General features: G+C 37.2%; 1 protein-coding gene across 1 annotated transcript in view; it reads left to right on the forward strand.

Moving 5' to 3' along the window:
• The window catches only part of LOC135199647 (dynein axonemal heavy chain 6-like), a 159,546-nt gene that overhangs the window by 138,830 nt on the left and 259 nt on the right, over window positions 1-20,457 (forward strand). The window contains exons 26-39 of the mRNA XM_064227804.1: window positions 25-176; window positions 383-546; window positions 694-874; window positions 1,112-1,291; window positions 1,591-1,827; window positions 6,565-6,672; window positions 8,451-8,552; window positions 9,572-9,654; window positions 15,971-16,112; window positions 16,453-16,539; window positions 17,688-17,759; window positions 18,030-18,195; window positions 18,565-18,915; window positions 20,108-20,253. Coding sequence (XP_064083874.1) covers window positions 25-176; window positions 383-546; window positions 694-874; window positions 1,112-1,291; window positions 1,591-1,827; window positions 6,565-6,672; window positions 8,451-8,552; window positions 9,572-9,654; window positions 15,971-16,112; window positions 16,453-16,539; window positions 17,688-17,759; window positions 18,030-18,195; window positions 18,565-18,915; window positions 20,108-20,253 — 2,171 coding nt within the window. The remainder of the gene's footprint in view (window positions 1-24; window positions 177-382; window positions 547-693; window positions 875-1,111; window positions 1,292-1,590; window positions 1,828-6,564; window positions 6,673-8,450; window positions 8,553-9,571; window positions 9,655-15,970; window positions 16,113-16,452; window positions 16,540-17,687; window positions 17,760-18,029; window positions 18,196-18,564; window positions 18,916-20,107; window positions 20,254-20,457) is intronic.

A 20,457-nucleotide genomic window follows, 5' to 3' on the forward strand; every position in this document is an offset into this window, starting at 1 on the left:
TAACAAAGCTTTATGAGGAATCAGGAGGACTACAAGTACTTCACGCAGGTGACGAAGGTGTGGTTTCCAAAGTAGTGGCGGCCGCCCACGCCCAGAAACCTATTCTCATCCTGCAAACGCCTACTCATCTCACCTATAATCTCAGGAAAATTCTTCAGATTCCTCAAGCTATCCAGGTGTGATGCTTCTGTCATAAATCTAATGCAAGTGATTTTTTTTATATATATACTCGTGATATAAGAATGTATTCATCATACGAACATATTTTACAGCGTTGGTCATTAACTAAAAGGAGCTCTTGTGAAGCAAGGAATTCTAAACACGAGCTTAATCTAATTCAATGTAAAGGCACGAAACTTGTATAGTCTAATATTTGGTCCAGGGCCCCGATGGTGGAGTCATAGAAGTGAAGATCGTGCTGGTGACGGGCGATGCGGCGCCTGTCCTTCCTCAAGAACTGTGCGCTTATGTCACAAGAGTCTCATTCGCCCTCCCTCCACTAGTTCTCGAAGGAAAGGGGACTCACTTAAGTATCGACTATGATAAGTTACAGAAAACTTTTACTATTTTAATATTTGCCTCTTCTTGAAATTACAACGAGTAAAAATCCAATGCAAAAATGATCGCCACAGCTTATTAAGATGAAAACATTTCCTTTGTACAGTATAAAGTTGCCTATTCTCTCTCTCACAGCGATGTCTTGAAGATGGAGAGAAGTGACCTCTTTGACCAGCAGAGTAACCTGACTGCCAGCATTAGTCGAGACCAGAAATCTCTTGACGCAGTCGATGACACAATCCTCAAGAAACTAACCCAAACTTCCACCTCCCTCTTAGATAATGAAGAACTTCTGGCAGCTTTCTACGAAGCTAAGGTAGAGTTTAGCACTGGTTTTACACATGAGCTCTTATAAACTTTGTTAAAGATAATGTTTGTTTTCTGCAATTTGCATAGTTAATTTCTAGTTTTAGCAACCTCTCGTTTCGTTGTAAGATTTCTTTTTGTAATTAGACTCTCACCTGCAAAACTTCTTGCTCAGGAAACAGTTCGGTTTACTGACCGATCAAACGTCGGAACATAGTGCTTCTAAAGTTCCGTTTCCTCTTTACAGTCGACGTCCGCAGAGTTCCGCACCCGCCTTGGGGAATGCCAGCGTACATTACAGAAGATTGGGAATGTCAGAGACAAGTATCGCCCCGTCGCCACCAGGGGAAGGCTTCTTTTTTCTACCTCTACGGCCCTGAAGAGGCTTGATCCCAGTTATATCTTCTCGTTCCAGCATTTTTTACACGTAAGGGTTCTGTGAGTTCCGGAAAATCAGTGGATAGGAAGGTTGTTAGTTGCTCCTTCAGTAAATGAAGCTATGAAAATCTATAAGAAATTGATGCCTGCATACCATTACACAAATACACAGCATACAAGTAACGGACAGACATTTTGTTTCATAACGGGAAAAAACCAAAGGATTAATAATTCTTATTCATTCATAAAGATTAGAAGGTATATTGATCATCTGATCAAAGCCAAGACAAGCATTTCGTAAAAGCCAGAATTCCTGGAACTCATTTCTCCCTCTCACCACCCATCCAGCTCTTCAGCCTCTGCATCACTTCCGGAGGACGCGGAGAGGCGCTGAGTTTTGACCAGAGGATCAGCTCCCTCGTCGAGAGCGTGACCGAGCTGGTCGTCAACCACGTCAGCCGCGCCCTGCACCCGAATCATCGTTTGGCTTTCATCACAGCGCTCTGCGCGGCTGTGGCGGCAAATGACGGCCACTTGACCCCCCCAGCATGGCGAGTCATTTTACATCCGTCTCGCTATGAAGAGGTAAGATTTAGTCGGTAAGAAGTGTGAGTAATAACAAAAATTTAGAATGCTTCCCACATAAGAAGTTTAGTCTTGAAGTAGTCCACATTAGTAAGAGTGACACTGGGTATACCAGATGATACTAGTGAGCAAGTTTTTCCCAGCTACGGCGTGGAGGTACTGAAGAAATTGCGTCAGTCAGATAAGTGATGAAATGAACACGATAATCTGATAATAAATAAACTGTAATGAAATCACGGAACACCAATACGTGCAACAAGCTCTGACTGCATAAAATATGAAATCCCTAGATCTGCAGTCTTCATAATTAGAGTTTATCACTTCATTATCGCCATACTCCAAAACTTTACTCTCATAACCGGATATTAAATTCTTCAGCCTTACCTCCATAGCCAGATTGCATAAAGAAAATGACAATAAACTCATAAAAATCAAGTCATAGCATCCGAGGAAAGGAATTGAATTTGTAAATAAATTAGCCTTGCACGTTGCAGTTAAATGGACAATAATTCTAGTAGCATAAATTAAGTATATACCAATATGTGGGTGTTTCCTCAGCATTCGGAGGTGTGTGCTGTACTTGTCCTTGTATAGTGTAGTGGGCAGTGCCAAGTTTCATTCAGTTCTTGCGGTCAAGGAAATGGAAACATCTACATTTACTAGCTGTAGCCTACAGATGATCTATACGTTAACTTACCGAAGTTTACTTGTTTTCAAAGACTTGTTTATATACTCACTTCAGAAGACATCTTTTTCTCTTTCCTAATGGCTGTACAGAACGAGATTTCAATTGCAGCTCATACCCCATTTTAATTCATCAAAATCGTCTGAATTATAAACAATGACAACGAATGAATCGAATACTGATAACATGAGTGCCAGTAAATTTCGGTCGGTTCATCGGGAGGGTCGTCAATGCATATTATTTTTGAATAGCAGCAAAGATAGCAAATATTACATTTATTTCATGATGAGAGAAATAATAAGAGCATGGATATCTAAACAGTGGCTGGTGACAGGAATTTTGTGGAAAATAATCGCAATTATTTTTTTTTTCAAAACGCCTCCATATACTTCATTTGAGGTTTTGCTGAACAAGGACTAACACAATACACTTCATTGAATTACTGAAGGAACATCCATCTGTTTGGAACATCAAATGCAAACATTACAAGATGAGAAACATCAGGAGTGCAAGCTTGGACACCATAAAATCAGATTTATCGTGTTCTGTAAACTGTACATTGCGGAATGAAGACATTACTAAAAAGCTGCACACCCTGAAGACACAATTCTACAGGGGAATGTCTGCAATCAAAGCATCACAGAATTCTGGAGCTGGCACAGAAGCTCTCTACACTCCGAAGTTACCGTGTTTTGATGAGCTGCATTTCCTGTAATAAAAAAATATTTGTGTACTTTGTACCTATATTTGAACCTTACTCTCAAATAATCCTCCCTAAGGACATTATAGATGGCTTCACAGGTTTCGGGGATGATTAGACCGAGGCTCTGTTTTGAAATCCTGGTTGAATATTGGAGGCTTGCAAACGATCCTCCAGCTGCAAGAACGAGCTCCTGGTGATATGCTGTCTCGAAAGCTGGTGTCCTGCTTACAAATACATGGTTCAATTTTTTTCCAACAATTTATAAAATGCAAGGATTGCCATTCTTGTGTAATTTTCAAAGTCTGTTGGATTTTTGACTTACAGCTCCAAAAATATTTCATTGAAGCTCCCCTTCAGAGGTCGCCGAGAAAGCCATTGCTTACACCACAAAGTTCTACAAGTGAGCAGTGTTGCAGTACAGTTTGGCCACTATGCATCATGTATCAGCTACGTGATGTAGTAGTGGTGTTGAATAAAATTAATAGCGGCCAAACTGTACTGCAACACTGCTCACTTGTTCTCGCAGTTCAGCTTTCAACGGCAGGATGTCTGCCAATGATGTACTTTGCCAGGAGACTCTACTGTGGGGTGTAGTTGCTCTGTGTGCTGCAAAAAAGAAACTTTTGAGGAAGAAACGTAGAACCTTGTGGTGTAAGCAATGGCTTTCTCGGCGACCTCTGAAGGGAAGCTTCAATGAAATATTTTTGGAGCTACAAGTCGAAAATCCAACAGACTTTGAAAATTACACAAGAATGGCAATCCTTGCATTTTATAAATTGTTGGAAAAAATTGAACCGTACATTTGTAAGCAGGACACCAGCTTTCTAGACAGCATATCACCAGCAGCTCGTTCTTGCAGCTGGAGGATCGTATGCAAGCCTCCAATATTCAACCAGGATTTCAAAACAGAGCCTCGGTCTAATCATCCCCAAAACCAGTGAAGCCATCTATAATGTCCTTAGGGAGGATTATTTGAGAGTAAGGTTCAAATATAGGTACAAAGTACACAAATATTTTTTTTATTACAGGAAACGCAGCTCATCAAAACGCCATAACTTCTGAGTGTAGAGATCTTCTGTGCCAGCTCCAGAATTCTGTGATGCTTTGATTGCAGACATTTCCTTATAGAATTGTGTCTTCAGGGTGTGCAGCTTTTTAGTAATGTCTTTATTCCGCAGTGTACAGTTTACAAAACTCGATAACTCTGATTTTATGGTTTCCAAGCTTGCACTCCTGATGTTTCTCATCTTGTAATGCTTGCATTTGATGTTCCAAACAGATGGATGTTCCTTCAGTAATTCAATGAAGTGTATTGTGTTAGTCCTTGTCCACTCAAGGGTTTGGTGGGTGGTGGAGAGCAAACGTCCTTTCCCTCTGAATGATGGTGCAACACTAAGCGAGTAATGAAATGGCTCCAACCCATCAACACATTGGTGATGCGGCTTTGTGTTGAAAACGTCGTTTTTCAACGCATCCATCTAACCACTGCGAGCATCATGATGCATAGCGTGTACGGGGCTTTACCTCAGCTGAAGGATACCGAAATCATATTTTGTTAATATTTATGCAATATTAAAATTTTCGCGCGAAGTTCTTCGCTAATACAGATAATAACCTTAAATAATATTAAACCTGCATATTGTTAATATTGCTTTCGTTTTCCAACAAGATACTTACACTTGCCACCATCAAAATGCATTTTGCTAACATAAAGCAACTTTTGAAGTAGAAATATGATAGGCTTTTCCCATTACTGCTTATGAAATTAGATTTTCGTTAAACCTATGTATATTCGTATCCATAATAGTTTTTCATTTTCAGCATTTTCTTGTACAATTCTTTTTTTGGAATTATTTGTGGGTATCCTTTTTTTTTAAACTTGACTCTAAGCATTTCTTCGCCAACATTGATGTAAAGATTAATTAACGAATTTAAAGTAAAGGAAAACATTGTAGAGTACTAATTTACATACGCATAATCTCACAATATTGAAAGGGGCTGCGTTTGAAATTCTTGACAAAAGAGAGGCCTGAACTTCAGCATTTGAAAGCTCTAAACAAAGTTGAGGTGGGTGCGATTCTCCAAGGTTTTCGCACGAACCTTTTGAGTACCCCTTTTAATAATAATATATTGAGGCCCGAGGTCGAGTTTTTGAAATGAATTTTCTCAGCCCGAAGAAAACTTTTATCAAGAATAATAATCTGTATTTCAGTGAATCAGTGGTATTAGTCATTCGTAACACACGTCTCCCTTGGCTTTGGAATGCTCTCTCTGCCTCAGAATTCCCTGATTATAAAAGTATTATTTTTCGTCATTTCATTGAGGTTTTACACACACTTTCCTTCAGGCTTTTGGCTTCCCGACAATTAGATGTAGAAAACCCATTTACACGTAGCAGACACCCGTACTCACACACAGTACATTATTATATATATATATATATATATATATATATAAATATATATACATATAAATATATATATATATGATATATATATATAATGTTATATATTTATTATGTTATGTATATATTATATATATATATATATAAATATACATACATAAAATATACATACACATATATAAATATAATAATATACATAAATATATATATATATATATAATATATATATATAGATTAGATAATTAAATATAATATATACATATAACTATCCCATATATATAGATATATATATGTATATATATACATATATATCATATATATACATATATATATATATGTATATATATATATATATATATATATATATATATATATACATACACACACAACACACACACACATATATATTATATATTGATATTTATAGACATAAAACACCTTTCTGCTTTTTAAAGCTACTTAACCTTATCTTACGAAAATGATTAAATATCCAGCATTTAATGATTAAATATCCAGCATTTAAAGATTAAATATCCAGTATTTAATTACCTAACCCTGTTTGTGTTGCCAGTAACTCACAAAGTGGTGGAGTCTTAGACTCTGCGGCTTCCACTTGGCGACTAAGCAAATTGATTGGCATGTGAGCTCATATAATCCCTGTGTTTTGCTTTCAAACCGGCGCAATGCAGTTGCTTACTTACTAAATAATCAATTGAGACATAAACAGAAATAAATGAAACATAAATCTCATTTTCCTGTTATTCGTGAATTCCGATAAACATTTCCATTGTCTGCGACGTTTCGCACACACAGTGATCGCTCAGTCATGCAACTTCGCTCATGCCATGTGCATAGTCTAGCACTGTAGCGAAGAGCTTAGCATCCTGAAATTCCTTACCTGCTGCATGTGGCTAATGGGTGATTAACTGCTGGGTTTTTTGCTAGCGAGAAGCCCTGGAGTCTGTTTTAGGCCTAGACGAGGAGTTCGATCTGACCATCAAGGATCTTCTGAGGGGCAAACGCCTGCTCGTCAACATCAACAACCTCGTCATGGTAGTAGAGTGGCACCAAAGTTATTATTCGGTTACTTTCTGTGACGATCTTTTTTGCTATTTTGGTCTTTTTATTTTCTCTTCATTTTCCTCTTTGGTAACAGGAATTGATGATGAAAGGACTTCATAAGGACTTTTCAAAGAAGAAACCAGTTGTACTGCCTCTGACATAGATTCTAATGGTATTAACCCGGTAAGTGTCCGCCATTGATATTGAGCCTGTATCTATGGTTTCCACCTACGCGGTGCTAGTACCAAAAGTGGGGGAAACTCAGTGAAACGAAGTGTTTAGTACTAGCCCCTCTGGTATCAAGTATATAATTTATTACTATATAGAAATATATAGAAATGGGTGTATATAATACGTTGATCCCTGAGGGACTAGTACTAAACACTCCGTCCCTTTGAGCTTCCGCCATTGTACATACATACATACATGCACACACACACACACACATATATATATATATATATATATATATATATATATATATATATATATATATATCTATATATATATATATATATATATATATATATATATATATATATATATATATATATGTATATATATATGTATTATATAATAGCGCCTCGGAGGTAACGCGTAGGTGGATACTCGTACATACCGGGTTAATATAAATTCTAACTCCATACGGAAGTTCGAAAGATATTAGATGCCATTTAAAGAAACTATAATGTATATGAGAGCGTCGAATTCATATCTTCTTCCTTTTAGATAGCTAGCTAGATTATGAGCCAATATGAAAATTGTCACTACCATACGTTGATGAATAATATTAAGGTATATTTTCGTATATAATTAGATCATGTTGTCAAATTCTCTCTTTATAAGTAAGCTACTTTGGCATATGTTGAGTATAAAATGATTCCTTGCATGTTCCTTAAATGTGTAGAAGTAGAAATCTATTGCTTGTTAGGCGTTGGAAGTCAAGCAGTGTCGCTTGACAACCGTTAAAAGTTGACTAAATCAGAGTCAATAAACTCAGTTAACTCAATAAAGGACAAAGATTCTTAAAAGCTTAACTCCTTCCTGCTCTAAAATATGTGATAAAATCGCTGGATATAATCATATCTTTTTAATATTCCTCAATCAGAGAAAGTTAACTGTATCACTTTTTCTGCGTCAAACCTTATTCATTTGTTATTTTTATTCGAGTCGCTATTCCTTCAAAGCACACTATTTTCTCTCGTTTGTGTATATACGCACATCTTTTTTTTTTCAGTGTTACTGCACTTCTCCATTTATTCCATTTTACCAGGATATAATTGTACTCCGATATAAAAAGTTGCATGTTCTGAATGTTTGAGATTTGAGAGTACCGATGGATCATGGCAAACTGATTCTTAAATCATCAGCCAAGACACCCTCATGGAGGTAAGTAACATGTCTGTCGCGTTGTCTAGTCAGAATCTTCGCGGGCTTTTCATCTGACAGAAGTCTTTGTATAGGAAATTGTAATTACAAAGGGAATACCCAGATGTATCATGTTGTGTGTGTGTGTGTGTGTGTGTGTGTGTGTGTGTGAGTAAGAGAGAGAGAGAGAGAGAGTTTATTCATGATCGACAACGAAGTTTACTGAATCCCCTTTTACTCATTCAAATGGAATGTAAAGCAAGACTAGCAGTAACATCAAAATCAGTCAGAATAAATATAACAAAAGAGAAAAAGTCTCCTTCAGAGAAAGATCCCTCCTCCTCCTCCTCCTCCTCCTCCTCCTCCTCATCCGAAGTTGACACTTACACTGACTCTTGCAGGAGGTAGGACTCCTGGGAAGCAAAGGACACCCGGAAGCTCCCCGAGGCAGAATTTCTGACTTCAACGCCTTCATGCTGCTCCGCCTGACCAAACCACAGATGGTATGTATGTCACTCACTCACGAAGAGGTAAGAGAGAGGACGAATATTGGCAGTCCTTCCTCCACCACGTGCCAGGAGACGTCATTTTCTGGGAAGTATTGACGTGATCATATTTAGCATCGGTAGATTTCTTCTGTGATCGAGTGTGGTAACATCATCATCACCATCATCATTTTGAAAAGAAACGAAGACTCGTCATAAAATGCAGTCATGTTGTGCTTCCAGAGGAAGAAAAGTAGGATACTCGGGTATATAATTAATGCCAAGAAGTCTGAATGATAACTTGCAGCTAAAGTACCTCATATCATCATTGAAATGCTCTTTTCGAAAGTCGAATTGTTCTTTATTTCATTTAGAGATAAAATTTCACCGTAGCAAGAAGCTAAGAAAAAAATTATTAAGAAAATTTTGTTGATGAATTTTGTACTGAGACTAAACTATTTTGAATTCTAACTATAGGAATTTGAATAATTATTACAATCATTATTGGAATCAGTTTAGTACAGAAATGAGATAGCAATTTCAGTTTTCCTCATATTCAGGCATATCACCAGCACCTGTGTTGGTAGTATTTTCAGAATCTTGATTCATTATTTTGACAATTCTCTGTGCATACTCACCTAATATGCATTCGAAGTTTCTAAATGAAACGGGAAATTGACATTGTGTTTATTTAGGGAGCATTTGATACGATTTGCCTTTTCTTGCAGTTACGCTTTTTCCCTAAGTTGCAATAAGATGCACTTTCATGTTCAGTGTAAAGGTAAAAGAACAGAACAGGAATTGAATCGTGTTTCCATGGCTATTATTCAAGAAAATGTAAGGTAAATGAGTAAACATATTCACGGTGTGGGGATTAAAACGAACTGTGGGTACTGCCCACAGCCATTGTTTTAAGATTTAGTTTAAATTAAAAACGTCATTTCTTCTTTTTTATGGTTTGCAGTGACTGTGGGTAGCGCTGCTTGCAAACTGGTGCTCTGGCTAGCATGACATCTTACTTTGATTTTTACTTGCAGATGATCGCAGGTGCACGAGAACTGGTCAACTGCATGCTCGGAGATCCCTCCCTACACAAACCTGATCTTGCCTTGACGAAGCTGTAAGAACAATTCTTTCTTAGAACTTCTCATGTAGTATACCATTTTTGTATATACATTTATATAGAATTTTTGCACATACCACTTTTATATGTACGAATTTAGATTTTTATATATACCATTTATATATATAATTCTTATATTTACTTGGTTATGTGTGACACTATGTATGGGAACAGATCATGTCAGTTGCTACTCTTAGTTGCATTACCAATGGCGGGGACCATTATAACTGTTGACACGGTTACAAACGTCTCATAAAATCTTCCACCTCTTGAAGTTCCTTATTGACATTGACCTCTGTGGGGGATCTAGAAATCTTTCACGGGGGTCGGGGGCTGGCACTTAGGATTATCACACACACACACACACACACACACACATATATATATATATATATATATATATATATATATATATATATATATCTCATTCGAGCTACAAATGCCCTTTAATATCTAAATATATATATATATATATATATATATATATATATATATATACCTATATATATATATATATATATATATATATATATATCAATTCCGAGGTAGAGAGAGTTAGATATTAAAGGACATTTGTATCTCGAATGATTTATATGAATCACGGTGATGTAATAATTATTCATATATATATATATATATATATATATATATATATATATATATATATATATATATATATATATATATACAATACACACACACACACACACAAGGACAGGAGCAGGCGCTCAGGCAGTAGACAATTTGGAGTTCATGGAAAGGCGTCCTGTTTATATCCGTTTTATTAAAAGGCCGACGTCTCGTATCGCTTGATAGAATTACAGGTTAAAAACCGATAAAATAAATATTGTTTGTTTACATAATAAGGATTATATACAACATTTACTTACTAACACCATATTCACATTTAAACCAGAAGAGAGAGAAAAAAATAAAAAATTAAAAAATTAATTTTTTTCAAATTTAAAGAAATTTAAAAAATTTAAAAGAAATGAAAAATTTACAAAAATTAAGAAATATAAAACAGCAAAATACATCGGGCACAAGACACCTACCCACATTGGTAGCACAAAGCAAACTGACAGGGAGGACGAAAAATTGGAAAAGACACACACAAGGACAAAAACAAATTATGCAATGAACAGCTGTGTTGATGGTGACTGGTGGTTGAGAGTAGGAACAGTCAGTTTAATCAATATTTACATATGTACGCACGCACATATATGTACACATAGTAGTAGTAGTAGTTGTTGTTGTTGAAATAATCATTCACTAAGCAAATGTTTGCTACTAATATTGATTCATTGAAAGAAAGCAATGCTCCATTATTCATATCTATTCATATCCAATGAGGTGCCCCCATTGAATCCGCCACTGGTTGACCTATATATTTTCCAGCGACTCATTATTGTCTTAGTTATCGGTTAGATAACATCTATTCAGTTCTGCTCCTATCAGTCCTGTCAGTTCCGCGTTTCAGCTCAGACATTCTTCTTCGTCAAACTTTGCTCTTCAAGTTTACGGCCTTTTCGAAGTGACCTGTGAGAGTGTTAATATACGTATTCAAATAGTGATCTTCACTATTAAATCAATATAAGCCTGCTTACCTCTTTGAGATTGCGTACATAATTTCTGTTGGTCAAACTATTACGAGCTTGATGATGCGAGCTACGCTGTGCTGGAACACGGCGGTGCCCGTCATTCCCCCCCCTACCCTCCTGATCCCCTACCTATCCCACCTTCACCAGGGACGGACAAACTAGAAAGGTCCACTTGGTTTTTATTATTATAGAAGATATATAAGTAGATAGGTAGTGAAAAGTTAAATCTATCATTGCCAAAGCACTTAGTACTACCTGTGGTCTGTATGAAATTCTTTCTGAGGTACTGTAAATCATATCGGTATAAATATCTGTAAAACGAAAATTATAAACTTAAAAAGTTCATAATATTAGTATAATGCAAGCTAAGCTATATTCATGGGAAAAGCAAATAGAGAACTATGTATTTTATTCTCAGGAGTGCCGTCCTTGAAGAACGCATTTTAGCTTGCTAATGTCGGCATATAATGTACACGTGTAGAATTAATAACAACTAAAGAGTTGGATGTTTTTGTTGTCATTAATAAAATACAAAAATGATATAAATATTACTCTTATTAAACTGTCTTACATTTCCTTGAAATGGGACCCTTTTATCTGATGTCTCAACAGTTATGATTTAAAATCCCTAAATCAACATAGAGAGAATGTAATACAATCCTGCTTAAGTGGCAAAGATCCAAGAGCATTTATATCTGAAGAAATTTCCTATACTTGTCCACCAGGTTGTCATTAGATTAAAGTAGGGAGTTGCGACTCTTATTTTCCAAAAGTATCTTATTCACTGCAACAACTCACAATGATTCTGTTTCAGTTTGTATTGAATCAACCTTACTTTCTGCTGTTATGTAAATTTATTTCTAAGGTTGGCACAACGTTTGAAATCATAGATTCTGTTTCACTTTTCATTTATCATTGAAAAATACATTTGCCGTCTCTGTGAAGCAATGGGAAGATGAATAGAGTTGTGAACTGTCGATTTTTCTGTTAATGATATTCTTGATGAACACGCAGTCAGTCACATGAAAAAACAAATAGTGCTATCAGCTTGCGATCAAGCGAAATAACAAAATAAAGATGAAGGTGAGAGCAAATGAATAACGAATTAAATAGAAGCTGAGAAGTAAACAAATCAAATTGTCCAGGGACAAGGAAGAGTGTGATTTAGAGATCACATCACAGCTCGACGTGAATAACAATAACCATGCAACTACCAGGCAGACTACTCTGTACGTTAACAGCAAAGGAAATGAAACACCTCAGGAATTTGACACAGGTATCGTGGCGCCTCAAGAACGAGTGCATGTTGATATTCTGCAATCATAGCATACGCAAACTCAATCCAAGTTACTTGCTTTTCATCAAGACAGTTCCAGTGCACTTTACTTTCCACCCGATCTTAGCAACTGCAGTCATTAGTAACTTTTACGTGCAAGTACATTTTTTAGTCGTCGACCGGTCCAACTCGCATAAAGAACCTTCCTTGACGTTTCACTGAGATTTACATGGTACTAGAGATTTCCTTCAAGTAGCAGCTTTAGTACTGTTTAGTGTACTTGACAGCACAGGACAATCAACTTCACATCCACAAGTAACATCACAGATACTTGACAGCCGTAATCAACTTAACATGAAAATCCCATTAAACTTTATTGGTCCTCATAAGAAATTTTGTTCGAAAGTCATTGCGTAGTCAAATTCATCCTTACGATAAGACGTATAGTTATGACAAGGCTTAATTCACAATTATTATAAAGTCAACATGAAAAGCTGCCCATCTATCATACCATATTCAGAGCAACCATAGAAACTTTCCTTGGGAGGCGAGATCAAAACTCTTAAAAAGCATAAAGGATATTTCACGCGACCAAGAACCTCGGCAGCAGTTGGATTTGAAGTCGTGGTGAATTTCAGCAAAAGTAAAGGTGAATTCACTCTAAATGAAATGGAATGAAACGTCTGGCTAACGAACAGAAAACTAGGGAGAAGCCACGAAAGATTTGCATTGCTTCCGTCTTACTTCAGTAGTGCTGAATACGCTTCTTCTGAATCGTCCCGCGTGTTTCCAACAAACTATGAATTATGGAAAGCAAAGATTTTCTCCAAAGAGACTTTATCTATCAGTGTCCGCTCTTCAGTCATTTCCCTCCAATTCCTGAAAGAAAAAAAGAATTCAACAATCATTCCCATGTATACGTATTTGGTATGACCTATTAGCTGTCAATTCATCAAACTGACAATTTTCGCAAATAGTAAAGTTGTTGTTTCCACTGAATTCTTAAGAATAGTTGTTGCAAATTACAAGGTCATAAGCGAAGAGAAATGACATAAAAATATAATATACAAATGACCAGACAATAGAGGTCATCCCATAAATTATAATATTTTTTGCACAGGGTTGTATAACATAAGTTGCGAAAAACACACATGAGCCAACAGACCAGATAACCCATATCTGAAACAATACCAAGTATGGAACACTGTTACAAAGGTGAGAACCGTGAATCGGACAGTGGCAGAGACAGAAAAATATATTAAGCACTAAATCTAGGGATTTGTATTTTACTCTCATTCATATTCCTGTTCTTTTATCATTCCCTTTCTTATGATCGTGATGACGCACGGCACTTCAGTGTTCTATTTTCTATCATTTGCTGCCAAGGGTATCTCAGGTCTAAGGCGATTTTCCCTGAAGTTGTTCCACTAACGTGCGATCGCATCTTCGTCAGCTTTCCTTACTGTCAGGCTGCGAGGGGGGAAGAAGAGTAGCAGAGTTTGATACAGACAGACGCTGAGAAGCAAGTCGAAATTAAAAGAAAGGAATGATTGATGCTTCAGTTATGATACATTCCTACCTTATACAAGTGTTCTAACTTGCAACGAACTATTTTCTCAGGATGAATAGGTCATATATGGAACATCATCAAACAGATAGAAATCAGATGAGAGGATAACGGGGATCGCCAAGTAATAGAAAACAAACAAACTCGCAGTAGAAGAAGAATGGAATCAGAAACAGGAAGCGACCCTCCTTGCCAAGCGTCCCTTGGAGAAATGACGTCATTTTTCTGCGAACGCTGCTTTATATGACGTAACCGGACGTGATGCATATTTTTTCATCGTTATCATTCCATGGCTGCCGAAACACGGTTAATTCCAGACTGGATTAGTTCCTTTGAAAAGTTATATCAAGCATATACCTTTTCCAGAACATTTTGAGGATCTGCTCCACAGAATCATGAATATCTCTGCCTTTCATTATTTGACGAAAAATGCAACGCTCTAGAGATTATTTATACAATTGTATGAATCCAACCATTAATTTCACCAAAGAAGATTAAAGGTTTTTATATGTAATATGTTAGAGACATTGTTTCATTCATTTGTAGTGCTTTTTCCAGCTGTCAAATGTTCGTGTAAAACTAGACCCAGTCTTGTTGTACCTACATCAGAACAAGGAATTAATTCATATTTTTCCCGGAAGGGGAAAACCCGAAGTCGAGATCATATGTCAGAAACACATGTTTGTCCCTCGCTTTACCCGCAGCCTGTGAGAAGAAATGATTTCAGAGCTCAGCAAAAGAAAGGCAACTAAGCTTTTTCCAGGAAAAATATAAGTCACACACCGTCCACATTATCCTTCCCACGTTTACAAACAAGACTATGTAGCTGTGTGGTCAAGTGACCCGTGCATGGTCACAGTTAATCTTTAACTGGTCGCTGGCGATCGTTCGACAATACGGGTAATCGTAGGGAGGTCACTGGCGGTCGTCAGCAGCCTTTGGTGATCGTGCGACAGGTCGCTAGCAGTCGTACGAAGATCCAAGGTTCACCTTGCGAAGATCTTCAAAAAGAGTATCTGCGACCAAATGTAGAAAATATCAGCAGCTACCAGTTAAAGATTATTAGAGACCTTCGCACGATTACTTAAAAGCTTTTGAAGACCACTAGCGACCGAAAAAATGTCGCACGACCTGAAAAGAGTACCAGCGACTATCGAGGACTACCAGTGGCGAGTCGTGCGACCTTTTAACGATTGCCGGGGACCCAAGATTTACATACTACTGCATACTTTGCGTGGGGACCAGAGGTCGCAAACTAGTCTTTAGAGGTCGTCAGCTCTAGTGGGACCGGGGCTTAGGACAACAGACCAGCGACTGATCAGTTCCAATCGAAGGCGAAGAAGGTGTCTGAGAGAGGACAGTCAGGGTTAGTTCATCGGAGAAGAGTTAAGGGTTCATCAGGAACTGCAGATGACGGACTTCAGTTGCAGTTGCACAGGAACATCTGTGGACTTTTCACTGTTTCCCATCACGCTAACCATCAGAAATCATTGGCATTTCGATCGTTGCCATTTTACAGTTCTTTTATTTCTAGACAGAAGTTTTCCGTTAGGATGTGAACATGTTTAAAAAACTGTAACAAAATATAAAGATAAAGTTTATAATTATGACTGTAGCTCTTTACTGGTAATGTATATGCATGATATAAATTCTACAGAAAATATGGGGTCATAAACCATGGGCTCGCCGAGTAAAAATAAGAATATCAAATTATCAGTAAAGAAGTGTTACACTATCTTATGAAAAAAATACTTTATCGCAAAGGTTGAATCAGTCAATGAAATAATTTAAAATGTTGCACTTAATTATACGATGAAATAGAACAGAAAATGAATCCTTTTCACCCTCATACCGACAACGTTCATGAAGCCTGGGGTCAGACGAGCGGAAGTACCCTGTGTTGGTGAGGTCCGACTACGGTCGCGATGTCGCCGGGGAGGTCCTGGCCGCTGCCCAGGCACGGGGTCTGGCAGGGATCACCAGGGTCATCATGCCCACAACGGCACAAAAGGTAAGACGCCTCATTCCGCAGAACAACAGCTGTTTTGCTGGATCATTACCTTTGCTTCGTGAGATGATGACGAACTTACCTCCAGAAACGCGCAGTCAAATCTCGCTTTTCATTTATTGAAATAAAGAAGAAAATGATATAAAAAAGGAATAAGATATGAAACTTGTTCCAAATAAACCATCATTTTTGCAGAAATCCTACTAACAATGTCCAGGAATTTCGCTAAAGGTCCCTTATTCTTTCAGAATGAGGAAGAAAACAACAATGAAACTATTTTCTGAGACAAAGTCAAAAGTCAAGTAAAAAAAATAATGTAATTCTGAATTCTCATCGTTTACAGGTCAATCCTTTGGAGAAGGTGGGCGTAGCTCACTTGGCCACAGTGTTACTCAATGCCATTCAGCAAGGAGGCTGGATTGTCGTTCAGGTAATTTGTATATTATTAACTAAGAGTTTATGTAAATGAATGCGTTAAAAAAGGCTAACATACATACGTATTTCCCCTTTCATTCGTTGCACTCAAAAACTTTACGCCTCTGAGACGAAATTTTTCCTTTAGACTCACAAAACTGCAGTCATCATCCTACCGTCCTGATCGAAGGTTCGTGGTTTCATATCTAGCAAGTTTAAATACGCTGTAGTACATGTCAGAACGAGATCCGGAGGCCTCAAGAAATTTTTTTGCCCAGGTTTTTTCAGAACCCTCTTGATATATCATGTGGTGATGCATGTACATTTTCCAAACCTTTCTATACTTCTTCAAGCAAAGGTCATTATAAGTCTTGCTGAGCAGTAACACGATGGAGACAGATATGGAAAGTATTTGTTCCGGGAATACGGAAACGGGCGTTTCAGATTTCCTTATGATGTCGAAAACGTGGACCTCAAACGCCTCACAAATGAGGGTCGTCTGAACTGACAAGCAGACAGTCACACACTCATCACAAGTTGAATTAAGACAGCGAGTGTCTGCTTGTACTTTACGCCTCTCCATTCCGTCTTTCTGGAAAAGCCTCTCTATATCTACGATAACCTTATCCACCCAAACATGTTCGTATTTTCGTCATAAATGAGAAAGGACTTTCACTCTTTCGTCTCTTGAGACACCTTACCTTATTTGCTGACCAGTTTCTGTGGAAGTCGCTCTGAAACCCAGTTGTACTCAGAGTCAGTTCCTCAGTTGTGTAACAAATGTTTGGCTGCTTGTTAAACTCAATTTAAACGAATAAGAACACGAGAGTCATTATTTATCATTCCCATATCCCTTAAGTTACGTGCATTACCTTCCTGAAGCTTCCGCTTTAGATGTGTCCCATTGGTAATACATACATATGTATATATATATTGTATATATAATATGTATATATATGTATATATATATATATATATATATGTGTGTGTGTGTGTGTGTGTGTGTGTCTGTGTGTATTAAATGCGTATCCCATTTGTTAATGTACCACTAGGAGTTTTGTAGATAAATAAAGTTGCCAAAAAGTTCGTGGGTAGGTTAAGTCGTCAATAATAAAGCAATCATAAAGCATCATTATTAACATTATTACCATTTATTTTACGCAGGGAGCTGAATCTCCGGCGATTTTACCAACACTGCTAGAAGCCATGACAAACTTAGCTTCTCCTAATGTAAAGGTTAGTATAAGAGAGAGAGAGAGAGAGAGAGAGAGAGAGAGAGAGAGAGAGAGAGAGAGAGAGAGAGATTATTCAGCGTTATGCAAATCCAAGTTTCATGGAGTATAAACTCCTTTAGAAATCAAGGTCCAATGTTAGAAATATGGTAAAGGCTAAGATTTGCTGACTCGGCAAGATCTCAAACAACCTGTGAATGACAAAAAACCGCCGTAAATCATTAATTTCAGATACGAAATCTCTGACCGAAAACGAATCGCATTGAATTTCCAGGTTCACGAAGACTTTCGCCTCGTGGTAACCGTGGGCGTAGCAGACGAATCTCCGTGTGAACTGACTCTGCTAGCTCGTCCAGTCCACCTGCAGCCAGCACCAACGTTCTTGGCCACACTCTCCGCCATTTCAGCGCTCGTCAATCACCACCATTATCGACATCATTGTAAAGTATCACCTTTGCTCAAATGCCACCTCGCTGATCTCTGGCGGTATGCGAGGATCAGAGAATCGCAGTTTTAAGGCTCCTAATATTACTGTATTTTTAATGTCATGTTTTAGAGCAACCTTAAAAAGTTATTTGAAGTAAGCTGATGAAGTTGTTTTACAATAATTCCTTATGCGTCTAAGCCAATGATATGCAGGTTTTATTATACCTAAAGGAATGAGAAAATATATATACATAATATATATATATATATATATATATATATATATATATATAGTATATATATATATATATATATATATATATATATATATATATATATATATATAATTACTGCTCACTGATAAAAGCCAAGCACCTCTTCAGATCTCGGGGCAGAATGGCGGAGAGCCATCTGGAAAGCTGCTGCTGTCCACACCATGTCGACAGTGTGCCGGCACTGGCAGTCTCGTCCGAGGCCTTCCCTGCAGCCCGCTGCTACACTCACGCCAAGAACGCAGGTCTCATCCATGAAATCGCAGCCGTCGCTGGAGAATCCTTCTTCGCTCGATCCTTCACTGCGACTACAGAAGGAATGTGAATCCGAGGCGCGACCCAGAGAGGGAGGAGGCCTTGATGGGCACATCAACTTGTGTGAAATTTCGACGACATTTTCCTACCTCTACAATTTGTCGCTTTCTCACCCTCTCAGCGACGACACTTTACGATGCTTTTTAGGTTTGTCCTTACAACTGCTTTTTGTCTTCAACGATCAAAACATATTGAGAATTCGTGTTGGGACTGGCTCTTCCCTGCAATTAGAACAAATAAACAAGTACTATTTAACTCTGACAATGGTTTTCATCTCAAGTGGCACTATTAACGCTCAAGTCAAAGTAAGAGTTCTCTATTGTAATATCAATGCAGATTCATTTGACAATTGGAACGACCTTTTCTTAGTCTTATAGACTGTGTTTGTGTGTGTGTGTGTGTGTGACTGTGTTAAGTTTCTGTTTCAATGCTGGATAATCATATATAAACAAGTATAAAACTATCAGTTCAGCATTAGATTATAAACAATAAAGAAATGTAGCTGTCAGATTTACATTAAAAGGAGCAGACTGTCTGAGATGGACGAAGTTAAACATTCATACAAATATACAGCAACTGATTGGACAATATGTATGTATGTATGTATGTATATATATATTCATATATATATATATATAATATATATATAATATATATATATACATATACATACACACGTACACACACACACACACACACACACACACACACATATATATACATATACATGTATATTTATATATATATATATATATATATATATATTATATATATATATATATTATATATCTATATATATATATATAATATATATTATATATATATATATATATATAGATATATATATATATAAATATATACATATACATACATACATACGTACACACATACACAATACGCACACACACACACACTATATATTATATATATATATATATATATATATATATATATATATATATATATGATTATGAACATTTCAGTCACATACACACGTGACTCTTTATATTCACAAAAACTAGGTCACAAATAGCGATTACTACTTTTTTGTAATGTATACGTATATACGTATATATTATATATATATATATATATATATATAATATATATATATATATATATATATATATATATACATGTGTGTGTGTGTTCGGGGGAGGAACAGGAGTGCGCTTGTGCGTGATATGCTGCAAATATTTCAGTTTTATTGAGACTACTAACAAAGGCAATGTTTAAAGAGCATCCAGTAAAAAAGTTCTCATAGTAAGTCTCCAAACACACCCATCACCACTTCACTGGGCACCTCTGAACTGCTCGTGCCTGCGATTCTGATCGGCAGAAGTGACTTACGGGGGTGAGGAGACCTGGGGCGAAGTGATCTCCTCCATGCCGGAAGAAGTGGGCGTTGTCTCAAAGGAAGCAGCAGTCAGCATCGTCTCTGCCCACATCGCCTCGTGTCTTCCAAACATTCATTCACTCGCTATGGTGAGTCTCTGGTCTAAGCCGCAGCGATCAAACATTTTGCGCTTTTGACTCTCATGAAACGACTCTTGCACAAATGTTATATGTCACAGTGATCGAGGATGCATCTGTCTTGCGAACCGCTGTTGATGGTACATTTCCCCAAAAGGCCCATGCTTGGTATGATGCTATTTATCTTGCAGATGGGCATCTCTCTCAATTTTACTT

The sequence above is a fragment of the Macrobrachium nipponense genome, chromosome 26 (genome assembly GCF_015104395.2).
Source record: "Macrobrachium nipponense isolate FS-2020 chromosome 26, ASM1510439v2, whole genome shotgun sequence".
NCBI lineage: Eukaryota > Metazoa > Arthropoda > Malacostraca > Decapoda > Palaemonidae > Macrobrachium > Macrobrachium nipponense.